Below are 17,763 nucleotides of genomic sequence, written 5' to 3'. Positions count from 1 at the left end.
TGGCCATCCGCAGGGACCTGGGCACCAAACGTCTCAGCCCTGGCATGGGGGGCTCCCCCCCCCCAGTCCCCCCCAAGAGCGGCGGGCGGCCCACGCCGCCGGGTCCCACGGGTGACGCCGGCCCAAACTGGAGGCTCCCAGGTGCCGGGCTGCTCCCCGGCCCCCTTTGGGTTTTGCCCAAATGTACCAGCTCCGGCGGGGCGGGAAATACCCGGCACCCCCACGCGCCGACCGCCACGACGGCACAACCGAACCCGTCCCCGCGGCGCGGGCGGCCTCGCTCGACGCCTTTGCGGCCACGCCGCCGCGACCGGGCAAGCGGGTTCTGCCGGGGCCCGTGGCTTCGGCCGCCCCGTTCCCGTCCCTCTCCCCGCTGCCGGGCCGGTTTGGCGGCGGAGCGCGAGCCAAACCCGGCTGCTCCCGTGGGACCTCGAGCGGGCAACGGGCACGGCCGGGACGTTGTGCAAACCGGCCGCGGAGTTGAGAAAACAGCCGCCCTCCCACGCTCCGGTTACTAAATCCGACGACGCCTCGGAAAAAGATTTGCCGGGGGGGTTGGTGATGGGGGGGGGAGGGAACCGGCCGCCTGTGTCTGGACACGGTTGGGGGGGGGCCACATTTGTGGGACATGGGGTGGGAACGGCTCTGCCGGTTTTGGGTATGGCGGTAAAAAGGCATTTATAGAAAAGGTTAAAAAATATGAAGTCAACAGAAGGGGAATAACCTGTTGCAAAACAGCCCCAAAACCTTTTCTTCCCCATGCCGGGGTTTGAGGACGTGCTGCCGGTGTCGGGGGGGGACCACGGGGGGGTCACACCGCAACAAACCCCGATTCAGAGTCCCCGGCCCCGTTGTGTAACACGGACAGATCCTCTTTGTCTCTTTTTTTTTTTTTTTTCCCCTCCCTTTTGAGCCCATTTTTTGTTCCGGCCTCAATCTCCGCCCGGCTTTCCCAGGGCAGCTCCATCTCCTACTGTGCCAGCCGCCCTTTTTTCCAACCCTTTCCTTCGGCTTCCCATCGCCCCATGGATGACCGGCCGGGACAGAGGCCAGCTCTCCTCCCCCCCGTGGCACCTTTATCTCTGACCGCCCCGATGCCAACCCTGTGCCACGTAACCTCTGCCGTGGATTAACCCCCCCGGGGGGGCTCAGGGGATAAGCTGGGTGCTGAGCTACCGGGCACTAAATAGGGTGCACGGCCCCGGGTCAATCCGTCCCCTCTGAAGAGCCACTTTTTTGGGTGAGGAGGGAGCTGGCGGCGGTTCCCCAGGGGATTTGGGGGGGATGCTGGGGAGGGGGGGGAAAAATGGGGTTTGCCCCCCCCCCCGCCTCGCTGCATCCCCGGTGTTGCGACGGAGGCGGCAACTCCGGAGCCGTGGGGGTTTTTGGGTGGGAGTGGGAAGAGCAGGGCAGGGATAAGCGGCAAGCGGTTGGGTGCCTCAGTTTCCCCATATGGGCAGTGGGGAGCCTCAGCTCTCTTTTTGGGGGTCACCAGGGCATTGCCAGGCGGGAGGGGGGGAGAGAAGCACAAGGAGCTCGCCAGCCGCTCAAGTTTGGCAGGCCTTGCCAGGGAAAGGCAGGAAAAATCCGTACCCTTTCCTAAAAGGCTTTGGAGGGCTGAAGCGACGTGTCCAGGCACGCAAGGACAGGCTGGGGCTGGGAAAACCGCGCTGGTGGGGGAGATCCCAGCTTGTGTGTTCTCCACTAGGCCAACATTTTATTTAAATACCCTCCCCAGTCCCGGCTATCCTTACATCCCGCTTTCCCAGTCCATCGCGCCACCGAAAGCCGACGCCACGCAGAGTCCGAACTGCACGCCGGTCCCCATATCGCCCTCGGCAGCGCGCCAAAACACCCCAGCCCAGTAGGGTACCGAGCCCCCCCACCCATATCACACCCACGACCCCACATCATCCACCACCACCTCATCCCGGCGAGCCGCCCCGGCCAGGCAGCGTCCCACCGTCGCCAGCACCTTCCCCAGGCGACGGTCCAGCGCCCGCAGGTGGGGCTCGGTCAGGATGGGTGCCAGGGGGTCGGTGGCCAACGCCTCCCGCAGCAGGTCGCTCAGGCGGTAGGGTTGGGTGGCCAGCAGCTGTAGCCGCAAGTAGGTCGACTTCTTGATGCTGTGGAAGATGAGGAAGGAGAGGTCTCAACGCGGGGAGCCTCTCGCCGGATGGCAGCTCCGGGACAGGCGATGGGAAGCCCTTACCTGCAGCATTGCCAGAGCGGGGCCAGGATGGACGGTTCATCGCGCGAGTGCGTGCCGAAACTGAGGGGGGGGGGAGAAGCCCGCCGGTGGGTGTTGGGGTGGTATCGCCCCACGTGGGGCACGTTTTGACAAGACCCGTGGTCTCCCCCTCGCCCCTTTGCTGGGATCGCTTCCCCCCGCACCCACCCTGCTTTACCCGCGGCCGTTGTCCAGGTGGAGCAGGAAAGTGTCGTTCCCAAATTTCTCGAAGGTCTCGTAGTGGTGCCGGTCCATGTTGCCTGCGGCAGGGCAATAAATTTGCCATCGGGCGGTGGGTCGGGAGGTGGGAGCAGGGACACGGAGCACCCTCCCAGTGCGAGACCAAAACCCAGAAGCTGGGGAAAAGGGCTGGGACCACCTGTAAGGTGCCCATTTGGTGGCCATGGCCGTGGTGGGGGGGACCCGAGCGGAGCCCCTGGGGCCTCCAGGCCCCTTCTCATCCCAGCAGCCCCATGGAGGGACAACAGCGGCAAGTGGAGCAGAAGTAATGGCAAAGGCACGGCTGGGCGGCCGGGGACGAGGAGATGGGAAGCTCTCCAAGTCAGATATGATGGCGGGGGGGGAACGGACAGCGCGGGGAGGAAGGAGCAGCCCCGGGGACGGGAGAAGTGGCGTGGGTCCTGGGGAGCATCACCGCCGGCCCCAGCTCCCCAGGAGCTGCACATGGGAGCTTGCCGGCAAGCGCTTCCCGTGCCCGGGGTGTTCAGCTGGGATCTCCTCCCTGGCATCTCTCGTCCTTCGGCTTCTGCCTGGGATGCGCCCTAACGGCACTGCCCTTTGCTCTCGTTTTTGGGTAAGAGCTCAGCTCTCTGCAGCTCGAGCAATGGTTTGGCCAACAAACCTGGCAGGGCGCCGTACCGCAGGACACGGAGTCGTTTGGGTTTCCCAGTCCTGAGGGACCCCCCCGCGGCCCCCAGCGCCGGCACGGCGGGGCTCACCCATGAGGAAATCGAGGACCGCCATGTCGATGAGGTCGAGGAGGCGATGGCCCCTGTCATAAGGCGGCGTCTCTCGCACCTGAGCGCAGTAGTTGGGGTTCAGCTCCCACCTGCGAGCAGAGGTCGGGGTTGGGGGGGGGGAACGGGGCCATGGCAGCGGCCGTGGGGCGGCCCCCTCCCATCCCACAGCTCTGCTGCCCCACACCCCCCCCCCCGTGCCCCGGCTCACTCAGCCTTCTTGCTCTTGTGGTAGGAGCGACGCCAAGGGCTGCGCCAGGAACGGCGCTTGGCCAAAGTCTTGTCGGGCAGCAGGGCGGCCATGGAGCCCTCCAGCCGGTCCGGCTTTCCACAGAGGGCGTGCTCAGTGGAGCAGTAGTAGGAGCACTCCCCGTAGAAGCAGACGTTGCCCGCTGGCCGTGGGGACAAAGCAAAGGTTGACGAAGAGCGGGGAGGCAACGGGCTTGCTACCCCCATGCGGGGTGAGGCCGTGCTACCACCACCACCGCGGGTGAGGATGCTCCGTGCACCATGGCCACGTGCCACTGGCAAAGCAATGGCAAGGAAGGCCTGGAGGAGCAGAGCCCCTCGGGAGCTGGAGCTGTCCCCAAAGGAACGGTTTGCCCCGGTGCAAGGGGGAAGCGGGGCAGGAGCAGCCGGCTCCAGGTGAGTTCCGTGTTGGTGGCTGCCGGAGAGGATGGACGGCATGAAAGCTCACCTGGGGAGATGAAGAAAGTCTTGGCCAGTTTCTTGTCGGTGGTAATGTCACGGATCTCCTTCGTTATATTGACCAAACGGCCAGAAACTGGGGGGATTCGCCGGAAATCCAGGATCCTGAAACACAGAACCTGGAACCATTTTCTTGCTGACCCTGGCTGGTTTTCACAGCAAGTTATTAAAACCGCTGCGAGACGCAGGTATCCCTTGCAATGGGGAGGAAGAGGTGGGATGAAGGAGGGAGCACTTTCTCTGCAGCTTTGCTGTCACGAGAGGGCAGAGTTGGATGCAAAGCTTGCCCTCACCTGTCCAGGTGGAAGGCTGCAATCTCTGCGTTGTGCCGCTCAAAGTCCGAGAAGTAGAAGAAGTCGATGGGGGTCTCCTGGTCCCGGGTCTGCCTGGGAGGAGAGGCGAGGATTGGGGGTGATGGCCATGGATGGGGTCACCCCAAGCGTGGGCTTGGCTCCAAACCACCCCTCACCTTGTGTCCCTGGTGCCACTGGAGACACAGCCAGGCCCAGTCTCCTCCAGTTGCTCCCTGCTGGGTGGTGTGGCCCCAAACCCCCAGCCAGGCCGCCACGCACCCCCTGCTCCCAACCCAAGGGCTGGGAAGTCTTCATGGACTGAATGGTCCTCAGGGACCATCTTCTTCTTTCCACCACTGGAGGTCACTACCCCATCACAAGCTGCGCCCAGCCTGCCGCAAGCACCATCAAGGAAGGCGAGGGGAAGGGGACCACCCCGCTCGCCAAAATTTGGGGGGGGGGGCCGAAGCGAGGCAGCGCACGAAGCATTTCTCCATTTCTCCCTCCGTGGTCTCCTCCGGCCACTCCTCACCACCTAACGGGACCACGCAGGTGGGCTATGGGGTTGTCCCCCCTGGCTCTACTCACTTCATGGGCTTGAAGAGGGCCTGCCCGTAATTCGGGAACGTCATGATGAGCTTGAGCTGGGTCCCGCCGGACTTCTGGACTGAAAGGGGGCACAGGGGGATGAGGGAGGTGGGCAGCAGGCAGCGGGGCAGGGGCGCGGGCAGGGGTGCAGGCAGGGAGGTGGTACCCGAGCTGATGATCCTCTGTGTGGCCAAGTCCCGGAGGAGGGTGGGCATCAGGGGGTCCCGGCGGGGGTACAGCTCGTAGCGGTTGATGCCGACGTGGAATTTGAGCCAGGTAGGGTAGGTGTCGTAGGCCGTCTTCCCTGTCGGGAGGAGCGTCTCGGCTTTACTGCTGCTGACCCTGCAGCCCGACAGCCACCGCCACCCCAACAACAATGACAGCGTTTAGTTGGGACGGGACGGATCCCGTGTCCCCAGGCCCTTCCTGGGAGCCGGCGCATGGAGGGTGAGGTGGGGGCAAAGCCCAGAGCAAGCCCTGGATGGTGGCAAAACGCCCTGCCCCGTGCACCCTCCTTGGGACTCCTGGCACCTGGGCAGATCCCACCCATGGCTGGTGGCCGGGAAGACCCACCAGCACAGCCGGAGGGGGCTCAGTGTCTTCCCCTGCATCCCCTGCAGAAGATCCCTGGGCTGATCCTGCTCCTCTCATCCGTGCCTTTATTTCCCTGCTGGAGCAGCTCGTCTCATTGTTTTTCCCCAAGGGATTAGCTCCTGGGAATACAGCTGGCTACAGCCACCCCCCCCAACACTCGCTGGGGACACACACGCATCCGTAAAACAAGGGTGGAGGAACTGGGGCTTCCCAGCCATCCCCAGCACCGACCTGAACTCTCACCCTCAAAGTCCAGTTCCCCTTGGATGGGTTTATCACCCACCCCTGGTTTCCCCAGGGAGATAAGTTTGGGTTAGCACTATCCCTGTCTCTGTGCCTCTTGCAAATCTGCAGTTTGCTGGCATTCAAGGGGGGCTCCTGGGCGTATCTGCCCCCACTTCTGCACCAGCACCCACCTGCACTGCAGTGGGCCAGTCTGGTCCAGGGCATCTATAACCCAAATTCACGTCTCTCTCTCTAGGAAAATGCAGACTGTGCCCCAATTTCATCAAACCAGACCCATCTCCCATGGTTATCTGTAGGTGAGGTAGTCCTCAGAGACAAGGCGAATGCCCATTTGCGGAAACCAGCTCTTAAACCAGCTTTTATTCTCTCCCAATTTTAGCAGCCACCATGTTTGGAAGGCGTGCTTTCCATAAGGGAGCTGCTACGTGTTATTGACACTAAAGCTTTTAATATCTTCCCTCCTAATTAGAGGTTAGTAGTCCAGTGATAAAAATAGGCAGCCGGCAGCGGTGAGCTCACCATACGGCCAAGCCTAAAGAGGTCAGGCGATGTCCTGCGAAATGCAGGACGGGAATGGTCTCACGGTTAAAGGTAACCTACTTTGTGGGGTTTGCATCTCCAACATGTCAGAAGAGGGAGATAAAACCGGTTAGAAATCTGGAGTGGGGACTTCCTCAAATATATAGAGACCAAAGGCTAGAGTCTGCATTGGGGAAGAAAAGGAGACGAGGAGATGACCTAAAAGATACCCTACATAATACTATGAATAATTCAAGAGTCTCCTTTGGCGTCACCGTGTGCTACAGGCTCCCGGGTAGCAGCCCAGAAATTCTGAGTTAAGAGAGGACTTGAGGCACAAGAAGAGCGTGCTCAGCAACTGGGACGCTGGTTTACACAAGGAAACGACGGGTATTCTCCCTGCCGCTTGTCCCCTCAAACCCATGTATCCCCCCAAAACACGCCGGGCCTGAGCTCGCTCCTCACCATTCGTCACTCCTGCTGCTGCGCAGGCTGAATTTCTCCATGGGGTTGACGACAAACAGCTTGTCCTTCTCTGTCACCTCCGGCATGGGGATGTTGTACAGAGGATGCTCGAAGAGCGCTGCCAGCTTTGATCCCTCGGTCTGCCCCGCATTCCCTTCTCCGTGCTGGTGCCGGACCCCCGGCTTTCCATCCCTTGCTTGCGGCCTCGCTCCTTGCAGCTGGGAGCCTTTCTCCAAGGAGCCATTGCTGCCGCTGAAATCCTGAAGGAGTCGCAGGCTCAGCTTTTTGGGGCCAGCCAGCACGGGGTTGCCTGAAGGGACGCCTGAGGCTTTCGGTGCTTTTGCATCGCAGCCACAGGGCCCATGGGCTGCGGGGAGAACCAAATCCATCGCCAGGTGTACCAGGAGGGTCAAGAGCAGGAGGAAGAGGAGGCTGACTTTAAATTTCCTTTGGAAAAGCGTTTGCAGCCGGCGCCGCATCCTTCCTCACCCGAGATGCTCAGCAAGGGGTGGGCACCCACCCGGGGCTAAAAGAGAGTCCGTGCGACCGCAGCCTCTGTGCAAAAACAGGAGCGAGGCGTCCCGGATTTAGAGCATCGCAGCAAAAGAGCAACCGGTGCGAGGGCAGAGTCGTAGGAAAGATCTGTCACCGCAGCACCTCACGGGGTGATGCCACTGGGCCAGGAGGTTGCGGCGGGGTTTATCAGCGCTGATAAGGGGCGAGTTGGTACCGCCAAGGTTAGCGTGAACGGGGCAAGTTCCAAATCAATAGCCGCAAGGCTGGCTCGGGGACAGCGATGGCTGCAGATAACCCCCCGCACCGTCCCGTCCCTCCGTGCCGTCACCCGCACGGGGCTGCAGAACATTTCTTGGTATACAGGGCATTAAAGCAGTTCTGCCCTTCTGCAGCACCCACCCTGCCCAGCACTACGCAGCCCCGTTCCCCGTGTCCATCATATCCACACACTCGTAATCCAGGAGTTTTTCTCCTGCTGCTCAGCCACAGTAGTTTTATCACCCTTCCCCACCTATTCAAAATCACTTGTACTCGGCCCCCCTTTCAAAAAACACTCAAATTAGGTAAACTGCAGGGGATGCGGGTATCAGCATCACTGGGAGGGGAAAAGCTGGGCTGGCAGTGTTAAGGAAGGGCTGCCAGGCAGGTGAGGCTCACGGGCAGGGATGCTCCCAGGGCCTCTGAAGCAGGCAGGGGAGGGAGGCAGGCAGGAGCGGGGATGCTGCCTCTGGCATCGGGAGAGAGGGGCAGCAGGACCCTTCGAGCGCTGGGGAGGACTGGCAGCTTGCGGAAGGGAAGGGAAGCCCATTTTTACAAGAAATTCACTTTTCCAGTGACACCCAGGGACACAGAGCTGTGTTGGTGACTCGTAGGGAGGGAGCTTTGGATTTGTTAAGGGACAGAGAAGTATGGGATCACCCGCAACAAGCCTGGGGGCTTGGGTACAGAGTCCGGAGCGACGTTTTTCCTCTTTTCGATTTCCCAAAGGACGAAGAGGGCACGTGAAATCCCATACATCACACAGTCCTTCCTCACTGCATGATGTACCCGCAGCCAGCTTGGACATCCTCGCTCCAAGCCAGGGAGGGTACGACGAGCGGCGAGCAGGAGGGGGGTATGCTGGAGACCCCCCCTCCCTCTTCTGCTGCCATCCCTGCGCTACCCTCTTGCTCGCGCTGCTCTCTCCGCACCGTCCCATGCCAGGTCCGTCCCTGTCGGGCTCGGCCACCTCCCAGCCGGTGCGGCGAGAACGCGGTGTTCCCGGTGTTCTCGGCTCGTCGTGTCCCACGGTGCGACAGTTGCCTGGAAACCGCCTCCGGCTGACACCATCAGCCGCCCCAGATTCAGCCAGCCCTGCGTTCCCTTCCCCGCATCTTGTGCTAACAAGATGGCCGATGGGAGCCGGGGCGAAGGGGAGGAGGAGGAGGAGGAGGAGGAGGAGGAAGAGAGCTTTCCAAGCCGGCTGGCGAGCTCAAAGCCCTGCAGAAGGAGTCGGGCGGAGGGGAGCAGATGGCTTCCCCAGGGAAGGGAACACGGCGTCTTGCTCCAGGAGGTTTGCTGGATCCAGTCCGGACGTACGGTTTGGAATGAAGGCGCCTAGGAGGGGCTGTAGCTGGAACACGGGATCATTAGGTCATTGCTTAGCAAAACAAAAAAAAAAAACAAAAAAACCCCACCAACAAAAACCATGTGCTAACCGCTCGCATCAAAAGAGCTGGGCTCGGCTCCCGAAGCAGGGCCACAGATTTCTTTATTCCAGAGCCAGCCCTGGGAGACTGAGGGGAGAGTGAGAACCCCCCCTTCTTCCAGTGCCGCAAACCAGCTCCAAACTGGACTGAGGGGATAGAGACCTCCCTCCCAAGCCCTAGAGCCAGGCGGGGACAGGGACCCTATGGGCTGAAGCCACCCTACTGACCGAGGGTCCCATCCCCGGGCTAGGGGATCTTGCAATCCTACTCCCGGCCCCGATTTAGCATCCCGTCAGAAAGTGGAGGCAGGGGGATTAGCTGGGGCGCTTGCCACCCTTAGTGCTTCAATGCCAGCATTAAATATTAACCGAAAGATTTTTCAGCGAGTCAGACACGAGCCTGCAGCAACGGGGAAGAGCCGGAGAGCTTCAAAGCCTGCCCCAGTCGCCTGACAGCATGTCGACATACCTTGTTGCCATGACATCATCGCAGGGAAGCGGTTCGCACCTCTTTCTTCCCATCTCCCCCCTCCTCCAGCTCTTCCTCCATCTTCCCAGCGCCTTCCCCACTTCCCAGCAGGTTCAAGTCACCCTTGGGGCAGAGGAGGAGTACATCCGAGGACATTTCCACTGCTGGCACCGAGTCAGGACTCCCTGGCAGCTGATAATGATGTTGCCCATCTCCCCTCCGCGGGGAGGGACGAAATCATGAAGCGCAGTTCTCTGAGCTGCTATCGCAGCTTTCCGGGACGAGCGGATAGAAAGGGTCATTTCGGCTGGCACCGATGCATCACCCTGCGTTTTTCATCTGCTTTTCTACATCTGATTCAGCCTGATGCTTTGATGGGTAATGGCAGCAATAGGCAGGGGGCAAGAAATGAGAGGGAGAGGAGAATGCAATAGCAAGCCACCTGTTGCCAACTTCCCCAGCTTTCTGCTGAAAATTTGCAAGGTAAAATCCTTCAGCAAGGGACTGCAGTTTTATAGTCAAAAGCAGATAGGCCCTAGAAGCTCCAAAGCATCAGTCACAGAGAGGTCTTTTTTGTGGGAAAACACAGCACAAGGCACCATCTCTGATCCATAAACTGTACTCGCCTGAAAATTACAGGCGTGCCCCAAAATGTGCCAGTTCCACAGCAAAAGGAGGGCAAAAGTCTTCTAACACACAGGGGCCAGCGCAGCATGGCTTAGCTGGCAACGGGTCTGAAAATTGAACACTTGCCTCAGAGCAGGGGCCTTGACATGCACAGCTGAATTTTGGGAAGCTGAGGTGTGCGCTTTCGTGTACAGTGCCGATGATGGGCACGCAAACCAGCAAAGACGGGTTGGCTTCTTTGTGGTAACTTCTTGTGGGAAAGCTGTTAGCCTTGGAAACAAAAATAGCCTGCCGCTCTCCTGTGAGCCACCTTGCACTTACCTTGGGGGAGTTACAGTGTGGGAGCTGACTTGCTGCAAATTCGCACCTAGCTCACCTCAATCTGTTTGCACGCCCGTGCTTCGAGAAGGCTGAGGAGCGGTCAGCGTTCGCTTATTGCCGATGCAGGTCACAGAGACATCAGCTTTGGTCAGCTGGTGGCCAAAGAGATAACAAACTGGCAGCAAGGCCGAAAGATTGTGTGCTGAGGTAAGCAGCTTCCTGTGATCATCTGCGGGTCACCACGACCCTGCAGAGATGCCCATGACCAGCGTGTCTGTGCATACGCACAGAGCAGTTAATTATTCATTAGTGTGAAAGAGGCACGATTAAAGTGGCTGTGGTATGTCTGAAGGGTATCATCGTGCTCCAATGCTGGGCATTCCAAAGACGCTGGTTTTACCTTTTCCTCTGAACCTAGAGGAGACAGAAAGTTGTGGAAGAGAAAATAATCTTTTCCACCTGCCAGCTGCAGGAAGTGCCAGTCAACAGTGCTATCCATCTTCACATAAAGGCAGCCAGCTGGAGCGAGACAGAGTAACCACACCAAGAGACAGCTCAAAGGATTTGGACTCTTCTACACTGCACAGTGATCCTGCTGCTGTGGTCCACCTCACATGGTACCGGCTACCTTATGATACCAGTTAAGTGTCCTCCCCCTGCCACCATTCCCTTCCACCTGATCGATAAGGAATTATGTGAGAGCATGTCAGGCCCAGCCAGCACAGATGGTCCAAATTTGAAATAATTTCTAGCTGTCTTCATATTACTCTAATTCCTGGCTTGTAGAAGAGCTCCTGACATGATGAAACAGAGGAAGGACATCTCTAGCATCACACCGAGGTTCACAGAAGGAACAAAAGGAATTGGAAGACCCTCCACCAGTTTGATCCACCACAGGCACTAATGCAGAAAGGTCCTTCGGAACTGAACTATGGGCTAGAGTGTGGCCTCTCATAAAAGACAAGGTGCCAATGGTACTGCTAGCGACATTCCGAGAAGGAAGTCTGAACATCAAGGAAGCCACAAATACGAGACCCTGAAGGTCAGAGCAGAGGCATGCTGGCTGGGCAGAGGACACGGTTACACTCCCTTGCTGCTACTGCTTAGACAGCGGTGTGGACTGAGGACTTTGGCCAGCAGCTCTGGGGACCTGGCAACCTTCCTCAGCACCATGGCTTGCACTGGTGAAAGGAATTGAACAGGAGGGGTGACAGCGTGTCTCTGGCGCCGAGAAGTCACCCAGGAAATATGCGGGATGGAGACTCGTCACTGTCCTCCGCCTAAGCTACATCATTGCTTGCTTACTTCTATGTTTCCTGAACTACCTTTCCTTCTTGTCCTCCACTTTGGGATTTTCATTTTAGAACACACACAGAGAAGAACATTTTACTAAATTTTTATTGTAAAAACAGTTCCCCAGATTTATATAAATAAGCCATATACGTAACATACAATTACGTTCATTCCATCCTCCAACACTGACAGCTTTAAAAAAAAATGAAACGGGCTAAAAGAACGCACGTCCAAAAAGACATTAGGTTTCCGATGACCAAGTGATATCTCACATGGAGCCTCCTTCGTCTACCAGCCTCCAAACAAGATGCTGAAAGTACACAGCACTTGCAACACCCCCAAGAACTGACAGGGAGGCATTTGAGCCTTATGAAGAGTTCTCACCCACTCTGCAGGCGTCGTCAGCCGCCTGTGTTTTCATGCTATCTCAGCGTGTGGTGGGTGAGAAAGGAGGGGGCAGTTTGCATAGCAACCTCCTACACCCAGACAGCTCAGCTGTTGTGCCCTCCCAAAAGAAGAGGGGAAGGGCAAGCCGAGTCTGCTTTCCCATGGCTAACACCTCCACGGGCAGCCCAAAGGGAGACCCTTGGCACTGCCAGTTCTGTTCGGACATCTTAGAAAGGGGAAGAAGGTATTCTCGGCATTCAGAGAGAGGAGAGTCAGGTGCTGGTCAGAGCCATACCACATGGTAGTGGGGATGGCAGAGAAGAGAGGACACAATGTGGAACAAATGGGAGCTAAAAAAACCCGTAGGGCTAGATAGCACCTTTTCTCTTTTGCTTCCCCCTCCTAGCACTGCTGTATGGCTCTGCAGTGTGTCGTGAGATTACCTATTCCCCACCTCCTTCCTGCTTCAGCTCAAACACCAAGGAAAGAGCCACAGACAGATGAGAAATCCCACGAGCAAGGACAGGACAGCTTAGCAAGTTTATACACACACACGCACCAAGTATATGTATCCCACGGAACTGTTACGTCAGTATGAAAAAAAAAATCTTGACGTTTAACTATTAAAAATAAAGCCCCACCTCCAGATTGTACAAAACCTGTCAAGAGAAGGAAGAAATCTCTTGTATGCAGCGAGTCTGGGACCCAGCCAGATGTCAGGAGCACTTCCAGACACACACGGCCAGGCTGCCACCAAAGAACATGTACAGCAGATTCTTCACCTCGTGAGTGATCTCAAAGCCAAAACCTTCCCCAATCACCACATGCCAGGAGGACCCAAATTTCTTGTCCATCATCTCTTTGATCATCTTGGCAGCGCTCTGGAGAATGTTAAGGAGGAAAATGTTAAGAAGGAAAGTGTAGGGTGAGACAGAGCAAGCAGTGAGGTTTTATGCAAACACCCCCCTAGTCATCTTCTCCCTTTAACAGACTACTCAAGCAATGGGCAACAGGTATAGCAGCTGCACGGCAGGAACTGGGAGCTCCCCAGAGCTACACCCAAGGGTAAAACAGGTATCTCTGTTTTCAGCAGCCTCTGACACAGCAGCTAGGAGAAATTAAAGAACTGCATCTAGCAATCACTTCTCTCATTCACACAGTCTGAAGCAAGAGTTCTGGTTTAGATGCTGATAGAGTTATGCTGGGTGCAGTGAGCATGAGAGGAGATTCAGGTCACTAAGCTGCGGCTATTTTTACAGGAGTCCATTTTTTTCTTTTTCCTCCAGCTAATTACCAAAACATTGAAACTAGGCTGACTTTTAAAAGGCTTGCTTCTCTCAGATCACACCCTGCTTGATCTAAAAAAGGAGAGAGGAAGATTTTGCAGTGACATGTGGTGTCTCAGGCAGGATGGGACAGAAGGAATCTCTGGCTTTGTAGCTTTACCTTGCTCCAACACAAAACTGCTCTGGCAACAAGCAGTCTGTGCCCTGCCCATGGAGCAAGGTGCGTTTTCCTTTATTATTAGTTCTCAAAGGAAAAGGCAACCTTTCCAAAGACCGTAACTTCCGCATCACCGCCCATTTATACAGTCTCATAATTTCATTCAGGAGAAAAAGGGAAATTCAGGAATTTCATTCAGGAAAGCCAAAAAGGAAGACTTAACAGACTGTACCTAAAGGTTCAAAGACTTTCATGTACTCATCCCCAAAACAAAAGTCTCTTCCCCACCTCAATGGGGACGGCCTTGCTCAATGCTGAAGAACAGACAGGAAGGGCCTGTCTCCACACAGTTCTGAACCAAGCCCTCAGGACACAGGGCATTTTACGACCAGAGTGGAAGCATGCCACAGGCAAGACAGGATCAGGAAGGAGGTAGGTTTGGGAGGCAGCATCACTACTAATCTCTGCTTCCTGAAGGAAAGCAAAGTGCTATTATGGATCTTGCTGACAAAGGGAACCGAATCGGAGATCCAGCCAAGCTCTTTGCCTTCTTCTACCCTTGCTCAGTGCAGAAAGAGAGTAATAGGATGTCAGGATCTGACACCACACTGTCCTGCACCCTTAGCCCTGCTCCTGCAGGTACCCTGAGCCACAGCAACTGAAGGCTGCCCATTTTGGGATTTGTCTAGTACCTCGTTGTTGGTGGCATATTTCTCACATGCTGTGACACACAGCTCCATGGCCTCTACACGCATCTCCTCCGGCATGTCTGTGTGCTGGAAAGAGCAAACAAACAAGAAGAACTAAGCAGAAAAATAAGAGCTAGGCACAAGACAACAGTAAGTAGCCCTTTCGCGCAGGCTATAGCAGGGACCTAGACTGCTGGGTGTGGGCAAAAGGCAGCTAGTCCCTGTTAATGCTTGCTTCAAGGTGGGAAGCATCACCAGCAACAGGGGCTTGTCCGTACGCCAAGCATTTCCACTGTTTCAGAGAACAGTAAATACGAAAATAGCTTACTGCATTGCAACTGACCCCTTTATTCCTTTGTCCCAGTCAATGCGGAGTGCTTCTCTACCTAACACTAAGACTAGCACTAAGGAAGCACAGTTTAAAGGAGGAGATAAACACACTTGTCAGTTTTTCTGTTATAAAATGAAGGGAAAGCACGTTACTACTGCTCCACCCACAGTCCTTAATTACTGCTATAAGTATAACAAAGTCTAAATTACACAGCCTTTTCTTCCTCTTCTGCTATCTGGCTGGCTAGCAAGATCTTTAATACCAGCTCCTCTAGGAAAAAAAAGCAAGCTGCATCCAGAACACAAGAGAGGGCTCCAAAGCAGCACGTTCAGTCTATTAGACAGATCACTTTGCCCCAGGCTTCCCATGGCTGACGTGGGGAACAACAGTGCTAATACATGACAGAGGCCAAGGACAGGGAGAAAGCAGCAGCGATGACTGGGATCCTTCCACAGGACCATCAGTACACGCGTCCTCAGAGCAACTACTCAGTGGGAAAAATTCTAATGTGGAAGGTTGGTAAGAATGAAGGTAGAATTTTGTATCTGTAACATGCGTAATCCATGCCTTTTCTTACCCTAATCAGTGGAAAGCTGTGAAGTCTTTTATAATCAGCCTCCTCCTTTTTCCCCTCCCCGGTGTCTGCCATGGCCCTTCCACAGTGACCCCGGGAAGGGGCAGAGGGGCTGCCCGGAGCTCAGCAAGGTGCTGTAGTGCAGACAGCTCAGGCAGCTGAGAGGAACGCGGCTCTGTGAACACAGGCAGAGCAGCTTCAGCAGGAGGGGAAATGTCTCGGCCCAGAGGACACTGTTTAAACAACAAGAAACACAGGAAAGAGAAAGAAAGCTTCCAATTAAAATGGAAGGCAAATGAAACTATTACGAGAATATTGTCCCATATCAGTTACTTACTGCTTCTCAGTACCATCTTCACATGCCACGCACTTAGAGAGTTATCTTACAGACCATTAATGCAAACAAATTTTAAAAATGTATCATTTTCCATAAACGACGCTTCCAGAGCCTTTCCCAGAAGCACCAATCGAGCTTGAGGGAAGAGCCGAGTCAGGGTACAGCTTCCAACAAGGGAGGGGAGAACAATACATCAGCCGCTATGTCTATTGATTAATTCCGAAAGGATTTTCCCAGAACGCTATTAACTGTGAGGGTTTCAAACTGCGCATGACAAGCGAAGGGTATGAGTATTTTAGGAACAGAATCAGTGTCCATGTCTGGACAGAAATATTTAACAGGAACATCTTGGTCTGGTTTGTGCACTTGCTCCTCATGTCCCCAAGTATTTGTCAGCTGGTGAGGACCATATGGGAAAACGCCGGACCATACCTCTGGGCCTAATGGCCAACCAGCCTCTAGTTGGGCAACGTAGAGGCACAGCACTGTCTGACTGGCAGATTCAAAATGTTTCACCGTGGTCTTCCCCCTGCTTCTCTTATCCAGAACAAAGCACCTTCCTCTCCTACCCAGGGGAAACAAGGTTGATCCCATATTAAAGGGAAAAACAAAACAAACACGGCATCAGGCAACACAGACCAAGTGTTTATGCCAAGCACGTAGAGTTGCTGGCTAAAGCACTAACTCTGACAGACTACCGGCTCTCACACAAGGGACCGTGGGACCAAGGCAGGCCACTGGGGCCTGCCCCACGGGCCGGTGGCTGTTTCCCCGGGGAGAAGCCACCGACAGACGGCTGCGTTGGTTAAAAAGACAGGGCAGGGAGATGGTCTGGGAGCAGCCCGCCAGCCGTGAGTCCGGAAAGACACACCACAACCCCGGCGGCGACCAGAGGTAGGGTGGGGGAACAGAGATCGGAACCACCGGGCACCGGCGGTGGTGGAAGACGGTCCGAGCGGGCCGCACACCCGAAGCGACCCCCTCAGGCCGGCCCGCCGCCAGGGAGGGAAGGAAAGGAAGGGCAAGCAGGCTCGGGAAGACGGCCCTGAGCGGAGCAAGGGGGAACGGGACGAGGGGGCTCCGGCCGCCGCCTCACCTGCGCCGCCGCCGCGGCCCGCACCGCCGCCCCAACGCCGGTTGCTAAGGAAGAGCCGTGCTTGTCATAGCAACCGGCTCAGGAACTCCCACCCACCTCGCCGTCCATTGGATGTAAGTGCGCAGCCTGGCGCTTCTGATTGGCGGACTGCCTTGTCGGCTACCTCCAGGGGGCTTAGGCGGGCGGTGGAGGTTAGGGTGGCCGCCGGGCGCCTGTTCTTCGCCGGTCTCCCCCGCCGCCAATCCCGGCCCTGAGTGACAGGAGAAGGGGATCGCCGGGGGTTGGGGGGGGTCCCTCGTTAAACGACCCCGCGTGGCGAGCGGGAAAGGCCCATAGGAGCCGCAGCTGTGCCCCTGTGAGAGCCAGGCCCGGGCCTGTGCCTTTCCCCTCGGTGGGACACCCTCAGGGCTGCATCAGGAGCTGCTGGGAGGGAAGGGTGTCCGTCCTGCCGGCCTGGGCTTGGAAAAGGGGATTCCAGGAGGATCCTGGCCTTCCTGCCCTTTCCATCTGACAGTGGCGGGGTGGGTTTCGGCTGGGCAGGCTGCAGGGACGGGCTCTGAGCCGCAGCCAAACCGCTTTGTATGTGGAGACTCGGTATTTTTCTGGCTTAAAACCCTTTTGGGGCCTCATTCTACCTTTTGGGTTAAACAGCAAGGATAAATATTGAAGCAGTTTGGGGCAATTCAGGTGTTTTTTTTTTTTTTAGATGTGTTTTTATTGTATGGGAGAGGCAACCGCTCATGTTTGCATGTTGGTGCAACTGGAAAGAAGGAGAAAGTCTGTGAGGATGGGTCGTGAGTTTGCAAACAGCTCCTATAACGCTAGCCCCCATCCCCACTGAGTTCATTGACCCCCTCTGACCTTCCATGGCCTTTATATTTGTAATGTCTGTTTGCTTTGAGGTTTTCCTTGACTCTCGGCTCTCTGGGAAACCTGTGTTGTCTCTCCATCCTGCTAGCCAAACACTGATTGCCTTTAAAACAGGGCTTAAACAGTTTCCTGGGGGTCTACAATTGTATTCATCTGAAATTAATACAGGTGGAGAAGCAGCAAGCTCCAGGATAATACCGAGGGGAAAAACTTCTCCTGTGCAAAGCACTAGTTGCTGGGCATGATGCCTGGGTTTCCATCAGGGCCCTTCGCTTGTCTTGCAGGGTGGCTCATGGGCCTGATCTTTCATGAGTTCTTTTGGCTGGTGTATGTCTGAAATGTCCTCATTGCTGGCTGTCTGCTGAAAGAATAATTGCTTTCTAGCTCTCTGAGAAGGAAAAGAGTGGGGGAGGAACAAGCTGGGCACCCTCCTGCCCCTGCCAGCTTGTGAAGAAGTCCTTTTCCCTCACCATAATCTCCAAGCACCCCCTCTGCCCTATAAC

General features: G+C 56.3%; 2 protein-coding genes across 3 annotated transcripts; both read right to left on the bottom strand.

The window, feature by feature from the left end:
• Positions 1-1,262: 1,262 nt before the first annotated feature.
• Positions 1,263-9,446, bottom strand: LOC138690045 (extracellular serine/threonine protein kinase FAM20C-like). 2 transcript variants are annotated; one of them, XM_069807213.1, is made up of 11 exons: positions 9,293-9,446; positions 6,621-8,748; positions 4,963-5,138; positions 4,797-4,875; positions 4,209-4,301; positions 3,905-4,020; positions 3,419-3,599; positions 3,190-3,299; positions 2,409-2,490; positions 2,213-2,272; positions 1,263-2,126 (listed from the first exon to the last, which is right to left on the bottom strand). In XM_069807213.1, the coding sequence occupies exons 2-11, from the start codon at positions 7,097-7,099 to the stop codon at positions 1,892-1,894; spliced, it is 1,611 nt and encodes a 536-aa protein (XP_069663314.1). In that variant the 5' UTR covers positions 7,100-8,748; positions 9,293-9,446; the 3' UTR covers positions 1,263-1,891. The 2 variants fall into 2 exon arrangements, with proteins under 2 accessions (XP_069663314.1, XP_069663315.1); XM_069807214.1 differs by lacking the exon at positions 4,797-4,875 and having other exon boundaries at positions 4,963-5,100; positions 6,621-9,446.
• Positions 9,447-11,620: 2,174 nt separating this feature from the next.
• Positions 11,621-16,489, bottom strand: DNAL4 (dynein axonemal light chain 4). The gene is made up of 4 exons (XM_069807215.1): positions 16,391-16,489; positions 14,961-15,190; positions 14,056-14,139; positions 11,621-12,801 (listed from the first exon to the last, which is right to left on the bottom strand). Exons 2-4 carry the CDS (start codon positions 15,030-15,032, stop codon positions 12,637-12,639), a joined length of 321 nt encoding a protein of 106 aa, XP_069663316.1. The 5' UTR covers positions 15,033-15,190; positions 16,391-16,489; the 3' UTR covers positions 11,621-12,636.
• Between the last annotated feature and the right edge of the window lie 1,274 nt (positions 16,490-17,763).

Source organism: Haliaeetus albicilla, chromosome 19 (assembly GCF_947461875.1).
Source record: "Haliaeetus albicilla chromosome 19, bHalAlb1.1, whole genome shotgun sequence".
Taxonomy (NCBI): domain Eukaryota; kingdom Metazoa; phylum Chordata; class Aves; order Accipitriformes; family Accipitridae; genus Haliaeetus; species Haliaeetus albicilla.
Note: the sequence above shows the minus strand (reverse complement) of the source record. Positions and strands in the feature narration are given on the sequence as shown.

Bases quoted from the DNA above. Each gene is read 5' to 3' on its own strand.
- DNAL4 (XM_069807215.1), bottom strand. From the start codon at position 15,032: ATGGCAGACACCGGGGAGGGGAAAAAGGAGGAGGCTGATTATAAAAGA. The intron at 14,140-14,960 runs GTAAGAAAAGGC...TGCTCTTTCCAG, and splicing joins ACAGCTTTCCACTGATTAGG to CACACAGACATGCCGGAGGA. The intron at 12,802-14,055 runs GTACTAGACAAA...AACATTCTCCAG, and splicing joins AATATGCCACCAACAACGAG to AGCGCTGCCAAGATGATCAA.
- LOC138690045 (XM_069807213.1), bottom strand. From the start codon at position 7,099: ATGCGGCGCCGGCTGCAAACGCTTTTCCAAAGGAAATTTAAAGTCAGC. The intron at 2,491-3,189 runs GTGAGCCCCGCC...GCCCTGCCGCAG, and splicing joins GGTCCTCGATTTCCTCATGG to GCAACATGGACCGGCACCAC. The intron at 2,127-2,212 runs GTAAGGGCTTCC...CATCTTCCACAG, and splicing joins CCGCTCTGGCAATGCTGCAG to CATCAAGAAGTCGACCTACT.